This window comes from Vigna angularis, chromosome 2 (genome assembly GCF_016808095.1).
Source record: "Vigna angularis cultivar LongXiaoDou No.4 chromosome 2, ASM1680809v1, whole genome shotgun sequence".
NCBI classification, from domain to species: Eukaryota; Viridiplantae; Streptophyta; class Magnoliopsida; order Fabales; family Fabaceae; genus Vigna; species Vigna angularis.
In genome coordinates this window covers 1,376,758-1,394,575 of record NC_068971.1, presented here as the reverse complement: position 1 = coordinate 1,394,575, position 17,818 = coordinate 1,376,758, and the positions used below count along the sequence as shown (strand labels likewise).

The window sequence follows — 17,818 nt, the reverse complement described above, 5'->3', positions numbered from 1 at the left end:
TCTTTAATGTAAGATCTTGAGTTAGGACATCAAAAACAACATTTATCTTTATATATTTTTGCATTTAAGTTAAAACAAATATCTCTTATATAATATTATTAAAGATGTGCATGTTTTTTTAAATAACTTCTTAATGGAACATAGAGAAGCAACAAAAATATAAGAAAAAATGAAGAACATATCAATATAATTAATTAAAAGTAAATAAAACACATGTTAAAAGAGTGATATATTGTGACAAATCATTAATTCAATTATAAGAACCGAACTTTAAATTTAACTTGATATTATAAAATTAGTTTGTAAAGTGAGATTTACATACACTTATATATTATGGATTAATATTATGTTTATTTAGTGTAAAACTTTCAACACTTTCTTATTTCAATACATATATGTCTCGAATGTGAGACTATATATTAATAATGTCTTATAATAAGTAAGATGAAATTTACATCAATTCAAATATTATAAATTATAAATTAACAATGTCTCTAATCAATACAAGACGGGTATTGCGTACCATAAAAATAAATAAAAAAAGTAATTGTAATAAATAAGTAAATAATAAACTTTATATTTATAATATGAAAAGTATTATAAAAAAGAAAAATTGCGTGAACAAAATAATTATAAAAACATAAAAAATAGAAAATATAAAGTAATTACTCTAAACTATGATGAAGGACAAGAAATAAATATTTGACTAACAATGTAAAAATATAAAGCGACTTATAATCATATTATATAAAACTTCAATATATAATTTTATCAATGTTATAGGTTAATGTTTTTGTATTATCATAGTGAATGTATATGAGAAGAAACAAAGCATTCATATGATAAAACTATAGACATAAAAGAAAAGTAGTTGCAACTTGAAATTGTTGGTAAGAGGGTAACGTGTAGGAAAAAGTGTTGGCATTACGCGTGTCTCCCATTTGTAATTAACAGTGTTTAATTAAATTGACCGACCTATGATCTGGACCAATAAGTCAATGGGCCTCATGCATCCTAATCCATTAGGTTCTTTGGATTTGGATCGATTTTCTTTCACTGATCTTCCAACTTCTCAACTATATTCATTCACTTTTCCCTCTTCAACTATTATACCTCTTTTTCTGTCAAATTTCTAGGCTTTTTCTTTCTAATCTTTCATTTTCAACTCAATAGTTTTCTAACAAATTATGATTTGTGGGGTTTTTGTTTATGGTAGAAACCGTGTTTGGGCCAAGTCCATCTTATTGGATAATTGAAGGAATTGGATTGCATTGTTCTGTAAAGCACCCACCTTCTCATTTAAGATCCTAATTAATCATCGATACTTCCTTAATTGCACCCATTTACTGTAAACAACTCATTTCAAAACTTATCACACTATTAGTCAATTCTCAAATATAATATTTCATTTAAATATATATATATATATATATATATATATATAAATAAATACTTTTGTTAAGTAAATTAAAATTTGTACTATATACTCACATGACAAGACACCGAACATGTGAATAAAAAATTAAACATGTTAAATCGGACTATCGTCAGGAACTCTAAAAAATTTCAAGTATAATTTACAATTAAATTTATAGGTTAAACATATTTATTAGATATTAGATTGTGTGTAATCACAAGTCTATCTCAAAATTTATAAATAAGGATCTGATTTAAGAAAACAAATGACTATATTTTATTTTAAAACAGACTTTCAGATTAGTATATTTTCAAATGTCTAACCTTTTTATCATGGACTCACGACATTTTCTTGTAAAAGTTATAACTACAAAATTGGATATTACTTTCTTTTCTATGAGACTGTGTGTTTTTATTTGTAAAATATATAAAAAAATCACCTATTTTTTTGAGAAGTGTGTTGTAGATGGAACTTCTTCTAAATATTGTTTTTAAAACATTTATATGAATAACTAAGAGACAATACATTAGAATAAATTATCAATGTACTACTTTGAATTTTTATATCAATTAACTCTAACTTAAATTACATCCAATTATTAATCATAAACGTTGAATTATTTTCATTGATTACAAGCATGTTATATCAATCATTTATAATTTCCACGTGTATCTATTTGTCACCTTAGATTATCTATTTTTAGATAATATGCAAATATTTTAAAATAAAGTAACTTTATCTTATAGTAATCTTATAATAAAAGTTGTTTAAAAGAAACTACATCTCTTATTATAAAATGAAATACAAGAGATAATCTTGTGATGTAAGTTTCTTTTTCTTAAAAAAAATATAAATTTCATTTTGGATGAGAAAACATTTTATATATAATTATTATATATACAACTCACTTTATAATTATACTAATAATTTATAATTAAATGTTGATATAAAATTTTACCTATTTGTTTATTTGAATTCTATAATTTTTATTTTTTTAATCAAACATCCAACTTTCAATAATGCATGGAGACTCAAAATATTGGACTTTTTATGAAAACCAGTATTGAACAGTATTCTCACACTTCAACCTTAGTTACTTTACTAAGAAGCTTCAGGGGTGCATGTGTTCCTTCAGGACGTGCCAATCATACAATGGCACGTCACTACAACGATAATTTAACACAAATATTCAGCCAATGAACAAGCTCCAGTTGGCACAACCAGATACTACCTGATCAGTTTTCTCTGCACCTTCTGTACATTATTTATGCCTTCGAGAAGCTTAGGACAGTTCAGATTCTCTGAGGATGGAAACATCACAGACTATACACGTGTAGGGTGGATATAGCATGACAAATTCGGCAACCCTACATATTCCCGTATTATATCTCTGTTCCACCCTCTCTCTCTCTCACACACTCTAAACCTCATTATTCGTAAATCCCACACACTTTGTTTTGAAGTGAAACGAAGAGTAGCTATCAAAGGAGGAACGTCTCTGCCACCGGAAAATAAGTCTAAGGAGATAGTCATGTTTCCATTTTCCAAACCTTTTATCTTCTGTAAGCAGTTGCGATCGCGAATTCAATCGATTCCATTTTCTCATTCTAGGTTTTTTATTTTTGCTATTTTTATTTTATTTTACATATGTTAGTTGGATCGACATCCAAGATTTTTTATACGATGGAGTTGATCTTCTTTTGATTTTTGTGATGCAGTTGATGGAGTTTACCGGGTTTGATGGTGCGGTGTATTGGACGTGGTGATTTGCATTACTCACTGTGTGGTGACACCGTGAATTGCTGAGTCAGATTATACTTGTCTTGAAACATCAAGGAGAGAAATGGTAGGTTAAAGATTCTAATAGACTGTTTGCATGTGAATGCTGGGTCTGATATCTGATTTTGCATGATGGATTGTGTAATACTCTTGCTGTGTCTTTTTTGTTTCTTAATTATGTGAGGTTACTTGAAATTGAAGTATTCATTCTGGAGTTTTATGCACTTGATTAGTTATTTGTTTACTCAAATTGTTGAGGGGGTAGCAATGGGGATCTTATATAACACTTCTGTGAAATTGAGTTTCAGTGACTCATACAATTGTTGACACCGAGTGCTAATCAGAATAAAGAACTTGAGCCTCATATTGTAGTTTATTTGGTGGTGAGGCGAGAGAAGTCAATTTCAATTTCATGGGGAAAGCAATGCAAAACTTAGTTGCTGCGGAAAAATCGTGCTTTTTACCCATTTCCAGAGGAGCCACCAGAATTTTGAATGTATCCATACACTCTAATAGTCTGATACTGTATTAACTCGGGATCTAAGTTTTCTATTGCAGTATAAATGTAAAATGTCAACATTTTGTGCAATCTGTTAAATGAATTACGAATTGCATTTTGATAATTTGTCTGTCTATTGTTTTATAATGCTTGGTGTCATTGTAAGGGGTGACCACGGGTCTGAATCAACCCATGAACCCAATCAACCCAAACCAAACTAATAGCAAGAAAGTGGTTTGGTTTGCTTCTTGGGTTGATGAATTTAAATTCTGAAATAACTGATCGAACATGATACACTATTATAAATCTGTTGTTAATTCCCTTCTCTATTGTCGGAGCATCTGCTGACCACCAACTTAAAGTCGCTATCCAATTCCTGCTTTTTTTTAACTCAAAGTCCTAAACAATTAAAAGGGTAAAACCAAATCTAACCTCTCTCTGTTGAATGCCATGGATACCAACTCCAGAATCCTTTTGCTCCTCTCTTATGTCACATCCTGCCCTCCTTCCATGAGGATTCTTATTTTTTATTATTTGACCTGGGTACTTGATTTCAACAAATGCAAACGTCAGGTTGTTTTGGTATGGGCTCTTAACAAATTTGGTAGGAACCTAACCAATCCAAACGATATGAATTACTTAAAATATTTCTCTAATATTTATTAACATTGATAACACTGAAAAGTTTGCAGTTAACCGTAAGAGGTCATAGCTTTTATGGCGAACATCCAAGTAAATAACAATAAATGCAAAGGAAACAAACAATTCAACAGGTTTAGGGTTTGAAGAAAAAGATATAGAAAACTACATCCAATTAGGGACTTTTTAAGTTCTAGAAAGGGTAAGAAATTTCAGCTTTGCCTATAAAAACGACATCGTTTTTAAGGCAAAAGTGGATTTTTGGAGAGTCTCACTATAGCACTGGTACAACCACTATTTTGTAATCGTGGGCCCTTTCGGCCGCTATATGAAAATGCACCACACCACTTTTCAACATGTGCCAAAAGTTAATGATCAGAGCAATGAGATATATAAGTAAACATACCATAAAATGTAAGATTAGGAACACGCGTTTTCAGGCTATAGCTGTAATAGTACCTATTGAAATGATGAACGAAATTTGTTTGTGGTGATTTGTTCATTAGAGAACATATATAGAGGCTCTAAGTAGAAAGTGAATATGCTGGTGCATAGGGGTTATTTATTGTTCTTGTTGTTGGCAGCTTTGCTGCATGTCTTAGCCACTTGGTGCTTTTGACTTTTATTTTTCAGTTTAGAGGGAGACCTTATCTCACCTGGTGGTTGTTTCACTGTTTTCTCTCAATATTTTTTTTTTTTCGGAAAGAAAAATTGCTTGTTACCAGCAAGCAATTAATATTTTTGGCTTAATTTTGTGACAATGAATTAAAGGGAAAGATTGTAACTTGGGCATTTCAACTATTAAATGGAAAAATATTTTGTGGATGCCTATTCAGTTTATACATAAGAAACTATGGGAAATATTGATCAATTGAAGCATGTTTGGGATAATTGACATAGTAATTTACATGACATGGAAATTTCGTTTGATTTGTATGATTAGATCTCTTCGTTAATAAATTACTGACCACTCTTTTGATGTTTGTGGTTATATATGGAATGAAGTTTATTGTATCAGTAAAATTGTCTGTTTATGAGTTTTGATTTCTGGCTTCTCTGGTTTATATCAATCAGTTTACTTGTTAGATGCGTTTCATACCAATATTCTCTATATCTTCATTGGTATATTTTCAGGTTCTTGTCATTTGAATATGCTTATAGCATAGGAGCATATTCAGTAAAAAATGGTGGCTATATTAAACTTTTATTTTTTTGTCTTCAAATAGGATGCATCCATTGGATTCACTTAGAGATATTCCCTGGCAAGTATTCTGTATGGATTATATTTTTCATGTTGTGGAGTGAACCTGTCCCTGCTTGCTGCATATCTCACCCATCCTTTTTTCCAGTGCTTCTACATGAGACTCCTTAGGGCATCTTGGTGGTCAGACAACCAGATGATAAAAATTAAATTGAAGAAAAACTCAGGGATTGCAATATCATCACAGAAAAATGAATATATGCAATCACGTAGGGACTGAGAACCACAGGGTCTGTCCTCTCGAGGACTGTTGCTTCTTGCTGAGAGACCCCAAGCCTCATCTGTAATCCCCAGCTATACAAAACCAAATGCCTTCATTACCCACTCTCTTCACTAAATAGTATATGTGTATGCGCTTCTGCTGCCTTCCCATAACAAATTTTCTTTCTCTAAATGTCTTGGATTATACAAAATTTGTTTCTCACTTGTACCTCCTACTCTAATGAGCTGGACACATTCCTATTTTGTGGTGGATCTTACATCTTATCTCTTAATACATATTTCATTAATGAATAAACAAAGAAAAAGTAGCCGCTCATGTCCATAAGATGCAATGCCCAAAATTGCGTTGAAAAGATATGAATGACTATTAGCAGAAGGTCCCAAACAGAAATGTATTTTTCTGGATTTATGTGATAATAAGTTTTCTCAGCTGGAAGGTCAGTGATATTTAGGCTTTTAGGAAATGTATTTCTGACTAAAATATCATGCATTAAGGCTAGTTACATATTAGACTTTCTAAATTCAAGGTTGTAGCATGTTTGAGAATTTCACTCTTTTGTATTTAGAGAATTCCTAGAGTGAAAATGTATTATGTTTGTGATAATCAATATGTTTTTCTGTTTGAATGATCTTGATGCGGAATTTGTTTTATGGATACTATAGATGCTATATTAAAAGTTAAAGAGAAATTTCTGCTATGATCTTTGTCTTTATGTCTTCAACGGTCCGTATTTTTTTCATTATTGCAATTTCTGTCAAATAAGATAAACATACTAAGCTGTGAACTTCTGCAGTCCTACCAGCATAAAAGTTTTTGGATGCCACGAGATGCTGGCTGCATGGCTGAAGAAAATGTGGGATATGAAAATTCTTCCAGAATTGAACCCAAACGTAGTCATCAGTGGTTTATGGATACAGGTGAACCTGAAATATTCAGCAACAAGAAACAGGCAGTTGAAGATGTAAGTGGTAGGCCAATTTCAGGAGTTTCACATGTGAATGTTTCCCAATGGGACACCAATTCAGGATTTCACTGTGTCACAGGTCAATTTTCTGACCGTCTTTTTGGATCTGATCTTGCTAGGACAGTGAATTTGGTTGATAAGAATGTGCCATCTATTGTTAGTGGAAATATAAACATGGGAAGGAAGGAATTTGAGCATCAATATGGTAATGATCCTTCAGTGGGATTGTCAATATCTCATTCCATTGCGGACCCTTCATCATGTCTCAATTTTGGTGGCATCAGAAAAGTTAAAGTTAATCAAGTTAGAGATTCTGACAATTGCATGCCTTCTGCATCCATGGGGCACTCCTATAGCAGGGAAGATGATAGTACAATTTCAGTAGGTGCTGGCTACAGTAAGAATGATGGCAGTATTTCGTTGGGTCCTACTTATAACAATAGAAGTGACAACACCATTGGTATGGGGACTAGAATAAATAGCAAGACTGATGACAATCTTCTTTCAGTGGCTCACAACTTCAATAAAGCGGATGGGGGTTTTATGCTGATGGGCCACAATTATGGAAAGGGAGATGATAGTATCTTATCAATGGGTCAGCCCTTTGACAAGGGAGATGGAAATTTCATATCAATGGGTCAATCATATGAGAAAGAAGATGGAAATCTAATATCTCTGAGCACCTCATATTCCAAGGGGCATGAGAGTTTTATATCAATTGGTCCAACCTATGGTAAATCAGGAGAGAATTTCATTACTGTTGCTCCTTATGACAAGGGTACCGATCATTTAATATCAATGGGCTCAACATATGGTAAGGTGGATTCAAATATTGCATCAACAGTTCCATCATATGACAGAGGAGATTCCAGTTCTTTACCTGTGGGTCAAAATCACCATAAGGGTCAGAGCAGTACCATATCTTTTGGAGGTTTTCATGATGATCCTGAAGCAAATCCCTCTGGTGGAATAATTAGTGGCTATGATCTGTTGATAGGAAACCAAAACTCAGCTCAAGGTTTGGATGGTCAGAATGATCTGACTGAAACAAACACTGAATCACTTGTAAATAGCATTCCAAAACTTAATACTAAAAATGATATTGTTGTTAAGAACAAAGAGCCTAAGACAACAACCAAGAAGGCTCCTACGAACAACTTCCCTTCAAATGTCAAAAGTTTGCTGTCAACCGGTATTTTTGATGGTGTCCAGGTGAAATATGTTTCATGGTCACGGGAGGTAAAGTCTGTTTTAATTTTTTCTAACTTTATTTCTGAGTTTTTGTACGTTATATTTTGTCTTAACAGTTTCAAGAATATGCTTGGCAGAAAAGTCTTAAAGGAATCATAAAAGGAACTGGGTATTTGTGTTCATGTGATGACTGCAAGCAGTCAAAGGTTGGCATTTCAAATACTTACATTCTGATAACCTGCATAACCGAAGTGATTGTACTCATGTTAAATTTTATCATGAAGGCTCTTAATGCATATGAGTTTGAGCGTCATGCTGGTGCCAAGACAAAACACCCCAATAATCACATATACTTCGAGAATGGAAAAACCATCTATGCTGTTGTTCAAGAACTGAAAAATACTCCTCAGGAGATGCTTTTTGATGCAATTCAAAATGTGACTGGCTCTACCATCAACCAAAAGAACTTTCGAGGATGGAAAGGTAACAAAACAGGAGTTTTCTTCAGTTTGCTTAGTTATTGTTAATAACACCTGGATGATGATGACTTTGCTTCAATTATCCGTATGTTTAGACATAAATACAACACAAATTCCTCAATCTATCTACTTCTAATCTGTTTCCCTCCTTATCAGCATCATACCAAGCTGCTACTCGGGAGCTTCAACGTATTTACGGAAAGGATGAAGTGATAATTCCATCTTGAGTTCAGTTTTCTTCTGGAAAGCTCAGAACAGTGGTAGATATGTAATCTGTTTATAGTGAGTGATTGGCAGCTTGATAGTTTAGAAGACTGTTTAAAATTGGGAAGTTTTAGCCGATGCTTCTTGTAGGAACTTGATTGTTTTTGTTTATGGTAATGAAGATGTCTTTTCGTGGTTCGGTGTCATTCTTTCCATCACAATCTGCTGATGTGTTGTCACCTTTGTTCAATTGCTTGCAAGCCATGTTCCTTAGAGAATCTTTTAAGAGATTTCATCCAGTAGGGTTGTCATGTCAATTTTGCGGGTGGTAACCCATCCCATCCATACTATGTATGAAGTTGAATAGAGGTTATTACATGGGAGAGAGGAAATGGTATATTCATGTTACGTGTGGAAATTTGACATCAGTTGTTGTCTGTCTGGCGTTGTGAGCTTTAACTATGTATTGCTTTATAATTTTTTGCTTTAGGTGTATGCATCTAACGTCTTTCCTGTAAAATGCTAAGTGCTAATATTTCCCAGAAGTTTGAACAAAAATAAACTAAGAAAGCTTTATTTAAATATGTATTGAGTGCGATTCATCGACTTATTAGTCTAAAATTAAAAACAAGTGATTTAAGTAACAAAATTAATGTTTATACACTTTCGAGCATACAATCATGGTCTCCAACCTCGTTTTGGATTGCCAGTGATTTACACCTTATTACTTGATGCTGCATCAAAGTAATATTTATTTTGATAATTGTTAAATCCTTATACTGTAAGTAAAGTTTTAAAATAAAGTTCACGAGCGAGCGTCGTCGACTACCCCTGCCTCTGTAGGTAAACATTATGAACTACGGCTCCAACCTTATGCCATGACAAAATCAACATTCATTCCCAAAAATTGGCTGAATTTTTTTCTATCTTCTATATTGTTTATATTGCAGGTCATTCCAAAAAATTAACGAGGTCATATTCAAATGGTATATTTGTTTCTCGATACGTGTTGAATAAGCTTTACTTATTGTCTATAAAAAACGAGATAAGATTTATATATTATCATGTAGAAGACATCATCACATTATCAATTGAATTATTCTAGTAAATTGTTGAAGATCCCCAATGATTGAATTGGTAACCAACGTTATTCAACTTTATAGATAAATAAAATAAACAACAGTTTGATCAAGAGTAGATTTTGAATCTGGGGTGTAAAGAGAACAATTGAGGGGGAAAACTTATTTGAAGAACTGTTGATCATGATCCCGAGGCTATAATGCCAAGGCATGCCTCTGGAAAATGAAATTACATTGTCAAAAAATTATTGAAGATCCATTTTCAAATTACAGTATAACAAAATGTATAAATATCAAAGCCTCAGTACAACCAGCAAGGAAACCACCTTTGCGTACCTCTTCGCAATAAAATAAAAATATTTGAGCATGCAAATATTGAAATTTAGCTTAGCTAACATTTTGTGAGGAACCAAAAAACAAAAGGTCAAAACTCAAGCAAATGTATGAAGTCACCTTCCTTCCACCCTTATGCGGATAAAGTAAATCAAATGCATTATTATCACTTGAAAAAAGATGGATGCATTTTTCAGTAAGGGAAATCAATTGGTTCCTGTTGAAGGGCTTTCTCAGCAATCTCAGTCTGCTCCTTCTGGTGAACCTTGAGGAAACCGGTGGCTGTGGCTGCAGATGGAGCACGACCAATATATTTCACATCGTCATAACCTCCTCTATTCACAGCTTTCATTGAAGATACAAGTCGGGGCAAAACGTAAGTGTATCCACCCATGTTCAATGGCTCTTCTTGACACCAAACAACTTCCGCATCTATATAAGAATCAAAACAGAATATATGATTTATTCACAGAACAACATGACTCTAACAAAATTAAATCATTCTAAAAGGGTGGACAAACAGATATATCCCCCTATTTCAAAATAGTTAGGCCTCTACTTAACAGAAAAATCTAAAATTATCTATCTCTGGATGAAACTATTTAGTGAAAGACTCATCAATAGAATTAGGAAATTTATACAGTTCCTACAAAAGCACAAGCAACCAAAGACAAAATATAAATTATACCCCATTCAGGACTTAAATATGAGAAATAAAAAGAGTCATAATTTGAAGAAAATTTTTCTACTTCTACAAATACATACTTGGATATCGTTTAAGCTCTCGTTGGACAAGGTCGTAAGGGAAAGGACAAAGCTGTTCCACCCTACATATTGCAACATCCTTTGCTTCAACCTTAGTTCGGTGATCATCAAGTTCATAGTAAACCTGCAAGAGATAGTTGAACTCTGTAATTTCAAAAGGCATGTAATTGAAGTACGACTTAAATATGGTTTTAATAAACTCCACCAGATTAAAGACCTTAGAAACCATTTAAGTTGATAATAAAAACTGGTTTCCGGCAACTAACACATACCTTTCCAGAGCAAAGAACTAATCTCCTAATACCCTCCTCAACATCTGAATGATAGTTTTGGTCTTTAATGAGACGCTTAAATCTTGTTCCCTGTTTGTCAAAACCTGGGTGGCCTTGGACGTCATCAAACTCAGATAAATTTGATCTACAAACCTTACTACGAAGCAGGTTCTTAGGGGACATTACAATGAGAGGTTTACGGAATTCTCTATGTACCTGCAAAAACAAAAAGCAGCAGATTATGAGGAAATAAGGATCATAAATTTAAGTGAACAAGCGACCACTTAAATCAAATCATTGTTATTAAATAAGGGAACAAAGCTCTCCTTATCATGAAAAATCAAGAGCTCTCAACACAGGAAACAGATCAGATGGCTAAGAGCATGAAGGTCAAGGTCAACAATCACCTCCCTCCCAGCTTCCTACAGTGGTGTGGTTGGAGGGACCAATGGAAGATACCAAAGGGCGCTCAAGAAAGACTTATTCGTATATGGTTTTAGGTGATGAAAGAGATTATGATGACTGTAGGGAAGTTCAAAAGAATAGGAGACAGATGAGGAGCAGGCTGAGCAGTCATGGTTAAAGAGTACTCCGTACATGCCTAAACTAACAATAAGTTAGGTGTGATTCATTCACTCATACGAAACCATATTATTGAGTTAGAGAATGATTTGGATATTACTGGTTTGGCAATAGATCTTGGGAGTCTAATATGAATATCTGTTACCAAAAAAAAACTAAATTTATTTTACCAACCTGCCTCCTTAGAACATGGAAAAAATTAGCAGGAGTTGTGACATTCACAATCTGCAAATTACACTCTTGAATCTGTTTCCGAAGAGTTGGATCCATCTCAGGGATAACATGAGGGTTGTCATCAGCCATCTGCCATGAAATTAGTGAACATTTGTTATTTCAATGACATTCAGATAAAATAGGGAGATGGAGCACATACAACAAGACTAAAAAGCAGTTACAAAATGGACAAACCAAGATAGCATTGTTTATGTTAATTGCTTGGTTATACAACAATCTAAATTTCACAAAAAATATCTCCTTTTTAGTTTTCCCTTCTGTATTATAGCCCAGAAGTCTGGTTTCAGTTTGAGTGTGGGTTCAACGATATTATTACCATTGGCCTGTCCTTGGTACATGAGGCTAATATAGAAAGGCGAAATGAGGAGAGTTTCTGATCAATCTGTTTGGTTTATAGGAGGTTCCTGAGAACGTAGGGAGTTGCAAATTTCTATTTCCCTACTTACCCTCATCCACTTTTTGTTTTCTATTAATATTATTTTTATAAAACATTTTCACTGCATACTTTATTTATTTATTTTTAATTTATATTTTCTTTTTTCATTTTTTTTTTGCAACCAAACAAAGAGATTTTTACTTTTTCTTCACTTTCTTTCATATTTCGCTCAGCATAAAAAATATACATATTTACTCAGATCCTATCTATCCATTTTTTTTTCAATTTTCTATCTTTCCATTTTCTTTCTCAAAACAAAGTATCCCTTACATACATTGTAACTATGCACAATGAGTATTTATAGGGTAAACATAACACAATAAGAAGATGCATACTGATAAGAACCTTGGGAGAACCACAGCACAAAAGTTAGTCATTATAGTTGAAAGCCCAAGGACTTGTCAACAAAAACTAGAATCCCATACCTCCAATATAAAACTTAAGTCTCATACCTTGCAATTGAATCTTAAACACACACAACATTAACTTTTATATCACAGTGTAACTTATTTCAAGTTCACATATCAATCTCAAAGCACACCATATAAATAATAGTACGCACTAGAACCACCACTATGTTTGTCATCAATTACATCAACCAAAACATCCAACACATTCAAGTGCAGGGCAAACAATGGCAAAAGTTGGCAAGCAGATTCCCATTCAAGAAGATGGGACAAAAACTCAAAAAGTATTCACATAATATATTAGACTATAGATTCACAAAAAAAACCTGAAGAAAGCGTTCCAATCTTGCACTTGAATGCTCTGGACCCTGGCCATCATAACCATGAGGAAGTAACACAACAAGGCCAGTCTGACGGAGCCACTTAGCCTCACCAGAAGCCAAGAAATTGTCAAATATCACATGGGCACCATTAGCAAAATCACCAAACTGAGCCTCCCAAATTATCAATGAATTGGGATTTTCCATTGAGTAACCCAATTCAAATCCAAGAACACCAAACTCAGAAAGAGAGCTGCATAGTTTTTTTAAAAAAAAATCTTAGATAAGAACCAAAAACTGTAAATTATAAATCATGGATTAAATATAAATAACAAGCATTTTTTTTTCTCTGTTTGTAACTCTTAACAGGGTTTCAATGTATCAGGTGGATTATACTGCCATTTTTATAATATTTTAAGATTCAATCTTGACATCCAGAAGGCACACAAGAAGTGTTTAACACTTGAAGAACAAAGTCATGAATACAAAGCAACATTAGATGTTATAAAACTAAGTATATTGGCAAAGAAACAGTCCAAAAAAATTGTTGATGGTTTACAAAAAAGTTCCAATTTATTAAATACAATATATGGAATACGACCCACATTTTCTACATCACTTTTTTTATTAATCAATTCAAACAAAAATTCAATACAGCGCACAAAAATCAAGCTACAAATCAAAATAAACTAATATAGGGAGGATGGGGCGAGGGTTGAAAGCAATACATATTATACAACTATAATTCAGTGACTAAGATCAATCAATGAAACAAAATTAGAAAGCGGATCAACAAGGCACCGCAAAAATAGATTTGGAAGTTTGAAACATCCATAACATCCGACCATTACCAAGTTAACTATAACGTATTAATCAAAAAATGAGAAGCTTAAGCCTCATGGATGACTAAGGCAGAAGTAAAAAGCAGAAAGAGGCAAGACAATTAATTATATGTAAATAGAAGAAATATTACCTATTGCTAACAGTAAACATCTCTTCATCTTGGTTCATTATAACATGGTCAAGGGGACAATATTTATCCCCTGTTTTCTGATCGTGAACCACAGCATGCCGGTGACTAAAAGTTCCTCTTTCAACATCCTGACCACTTAATCGAACATGGTTGCCTTCAATAAGCAAGGTGGCATAGGCAAGTGCCTCAGCAAATCCCCAGTCAATATCTTCCCCAGTTTCAATCATTTGAGCTCGTTGTTCATAAATCCTCTTCACAGCTTTATGAGGTGTGAAATTTTCAGGGATGGTCGTGATTGCTTTCCCAACATTTTTCAAGATCTCTGGTTTCACACTGCGTGGGATAGACCAGCCTTCAGCATTTTAGTTAAAAAATGAAAAACATTAGAACATAAAGAATATAAATTTGTTGTACCCAGTGTTTCGGATACGTGAAAGCTGTTCAGGGGACTTGAAACCAAGCCAATATGCTGAAAGCCAATCTCTTCTTTTTGGAATGTATTCTTTGCTAGCCAAAAATTCTTCATTTAGAATGGATGTGACCTTCTTGTGTATCTTATCAATTTCTTCTTGTGACAGCTCCCCTGATTCCAAAAGCTTCTTCTCATATATCTCAAGAGTTGATGGATGGCTTCGGATTACCTATAAACCCCAAAAAGTTGCAAATTGATTAGCTAGTATAAAAGCAATATGCACACAAAAAGAAGAAAAAAAAAACAAAAGGGCGAACCTTGTACATCTTAGGCTGAGTGAATGATGGTTCATCAATCTCATTGTGGCCAAATCGACGATAACACACCAAGTCGACAACCACATCAGAGTGGAAAGTCTGGCGCCACTCAGCAGCAAGTTCACAGGCATGAACAACTGCTTCCACATCATCACCATTCACATGAAAGATGGGAGCATCCAAAGCTTTGGCAACATCAGTGCAATACTGTGAAGACCTGCCAGACGTTGGATCAGTTGTAAATGCAACCTGGTTGTTAAACACAATGTGAATAGTCCCACCAGTGGTGTAATTTGGAAGAGCACTTAAATGCAGAGTTTCATAGACCACACCCTGTCCAGCAAAACTTCCATCTCCATGAATCAACACACCCATGTTCTTGGTTCTATCCAAATCATTTGAGTAATACTGCTTGGCACGAGTTTTCCCAACAACAACTGGATTCACAGCTTCCAAGTGACTAGGATTTGCCACCAAAGACAAATGAATCCTCTTGCCACCCCGAGTAGGCCGATCGTACGAAGTCCCCAAGTGATACTTAACATCACCAGTTCCAGTGTAGAGTCCAACTTCACCCTCAGGCTGAAGACCACCGCTAAATTCGCAGAAAATCTGTCTCAGCGGCTTCCTAACCACATTTCCCAAAACATTCAGCCTCCCCCTATGTGCCATACCAATAACTATGCTCTCTACCCCAAGATCAGATGCTCTATCAAACATTTCCTTCATTCCAGGAATAAGAGTCTCTCCACCCTCAAGTCCAAACCTCTTTGCAGAGGTCCACTTGGTGGCTAAGAAGTTCTCAAACAAAGAGCTCCAAGCAAGCCTATCAAAGATAGCCTCGCGCCTCTCCCTGTTAAATTGTGTATGGGTGGGGGTTTCAATCTTGTCCCTAAGCCAATTACACTTATGACGATCTGCAATGTGCATATACTCATATCCAATGCTTCCACAATATGCTTGTTCAAGCCTTGTCAAAATGGATCTAAGGGTTTGCACGGGGCGGTTCTCGGACAAGAAACCAGCCATCCTCCACACACCCAAGAAGAATTCCCTATCAAGATCAGCCTCAGTGAAGCCATAGAGTGCAGGGTCCAAATCCTCAGGAATTTCCCTTGTTTCCAGATTCAAGGGATCCAGCTTGGCCTTCATGTGGCCATTAACTTGGTACGCCCTCACCAGCAACAACAATCTCATACTCTCCTGAATTGTCTGACCAGAAATCCCAGGTGAGGTTGAGGCTTGCCCCACAAAGTTCCTGAAGAAATTATCCCAGGACTCATCAACACTGTTGGGGTCAGCCTCCCAAGCCCTTTGAAGCTCTTCCAAATACACACTGCTTGTGCCATCTAAGAAACTATCAGTTAACTTCGAAAGAGGAACCGCTCGTGGAATAGGTGCAGCTTGTGCCTTTGATTTGAAAACCGTACTGTGGAAGCTTCTGCCATGTGATGATGTTGACGACGATGGAAGGACCCTTGCCCTTGATACAAGATATGTGGATCCACCCTTCGAAAGGGTTCTCCGAATTGCATGTTTTGCTATGCTTGTTCCAGCTCTAAACCAAGCCATGCTTGATGATAACGCCTTTCACTATCACCGATACGATTCTATCCTCAACACATCTGTGACAACCATACATACCCAGAAAACAGTTAAGCCAAAAATTACTTTTTTAAATAAAATTAGAAGGAAATAAGAATACCCAGAAAGAAAAATGCGGTTTGCATGAGAATTTACATGGGATCGAGTGTAGGGCGAGAAAGGGTTCAATTGTGCTGTGAATGATTGGAGTGACGAAAATGGAGAAATATTAAGGAAATTGAAAGAGAAGAAGCCCTAGTTGCGTTGATGCAAAGCGAGTGAGAGAGGATTCAGAGTGTCTTGCTATTTTGTTGGGAGATTGGAAAATTCAACGCTTTGAATAGATTTAGGTTTCTTCTGTCACGTTGGCTGCGAATTCTCAATATAGTATGAGTGAATGTGCCTTCTGTCCCTTTCTTTTCTCTCCTTTTCTAATTTTCATGCTCCTTATCACACTCTTCTATTTTATATTATTACCATTTATTATTATTTGCAGCTGAAAATACTTTATTCGGACAAATTTATTGCAAAACTAATTCTAAAATAATTAATTTTGTTTGAATATTAAAAGTAAGCATTATATAAAAAAGACTATATAAAATTATTTTTAAATGATCATATATTAAAATTCCTTAGATTCATGAACAAAATTCGTTTTCAGAAAAAAAAATATTTTTATTCAAACCCAGTTGATACCTAAAATAACTGAAATTGGAAAAAGAAAATCACTGGCATGGAGAAACATATGTTTAAATGGTGTTGTGATAACATTTTATTTTATTCTACAAATAGTTCATTTGAAAATATTTTAATTGATTTTAGCAATATTTCAATTCAAGTAACCTAACCGTTATTCGTATTTAATCAGAAGAATATTTTTTGAAGTCAAACTATTTTAATGAATTACTAATATTCAATTTCAGGTTAATTTATTACTAACATTTTCATAGTGACGTTGAATCATTTATTTTATTTATTTACTCAACTTCTGTCTTCACGTAATCATTTTTTTCCTTAATCCACTTGTTACTTTCTCTTTTACATCTTGAATTGATTTTAACATATTTTATTTCTCTTATTATTTCTTATGGATTTATGTTTTTTAGCTATTCTTTCTAGCTTCCCTCTACTAATTCTTATTATATTGCTTTGATTTTTAATATTTATTTCTTTTATTTTGTTGTAATCAAATCTAAATTTAAAATCTATTGACAATGAAATAATCTATTGACATTCTAACAAGTGTTTTATGTTTGTTTTGCACTTATTTTTATTTTGCCAATTGTTCTTGTTAAAAAGAAATCTCTAAAATCAATGGGAAATCTTGAAATAATCCATTTTACCAACAGTTTTTTATTTACCACACAATGCTGAATTCTCCACACTGAAATTATTAAAGGAGAAATTTATGTTTATTTAAAGATCTTATTGCAAATTTTTTAAAATAA

General features: G+C 33.9%; 2 protein-coding genes across 5 annotated transcripts; one reads left to right on the top strand and one right to left on the bottom strand.

Annotated features, from left to right (window-relative positions):
- The first annotated feature begins 2,817 nt into the window (after positions 1-2,817).
- Positions 2,818-9,093, top strand: LOC108338396 (uncharacterized). 4 transcript variants are annotated; one of them, XM_017575243.2, is made up of 7 exons: positions 2,818-2,979; positions 3,136-3,263; positions 5,561-5,596; positions 6,612-8,021; positions 8,111-8,179; positions 8,258-8,456; positions 8,609-9,093. In XM_017575243.2, the coding sequence occupies exons 4-7, from the start codon at positions 6,636-6,638 to the stop codon at positions 8,677-8,679; spliced, it is 1,725 nt and encodes a 574-aa protein (XP_017430732.1). In that variant the 5' UTR covers positions 2,818-2,979; positions 3,136-3,263; positions 5,561-5,596; positions 6,612-6,635; the 3' UTR covers positions 8,680-9,093. The 4 variants fall into 4 exon arrangements, with proteins under 4 accessions (XP_017430732.1, XP_017430729.1, XP_017430731.1 ...); XM_017575240.2 differs by lacking the exon at positions 5,561-5,596; XM_017575242.2 differs by lacking the exon at positions 5,561-5,596 and having other exon boundaries at positions 2,818-3,028.
- Positions 9,094-9,871: 778 nt separating this feature from the next.
- LOC108338056 (uncharacterized) lies at positions 9,872-16,800 on the bottom strand. The gene is made up of 9 exons (XM_017574720.2): positions 16,527-16,800; positions 14,787-16,411; positions 14,472-14,698; positions 14,058-14,390; positions 13,091-13,337; positions 11,862-11,990; positions 11,106-11,321; positions 10,834-10,957; positions 9,872-10,500 (listed from the first exon to the last, which is right to left on the bottom strand). The coding sequence occupies exons 2-9, from the start codon at positions 16,356-16,358 to the stop codon at positions 10,262-10,264; spliced, it is 3,087 nt and encodes a 1,028-aa protein (XP_017430209.1). The 5' UTR covers positions 16,359-16,411; positions 16,527-16,800; the 3' UTR covers positions 9,872-10,261.
- Between the last annotated feature and the right edge of the window lie 1,018 nt (positions 16,801-17,818).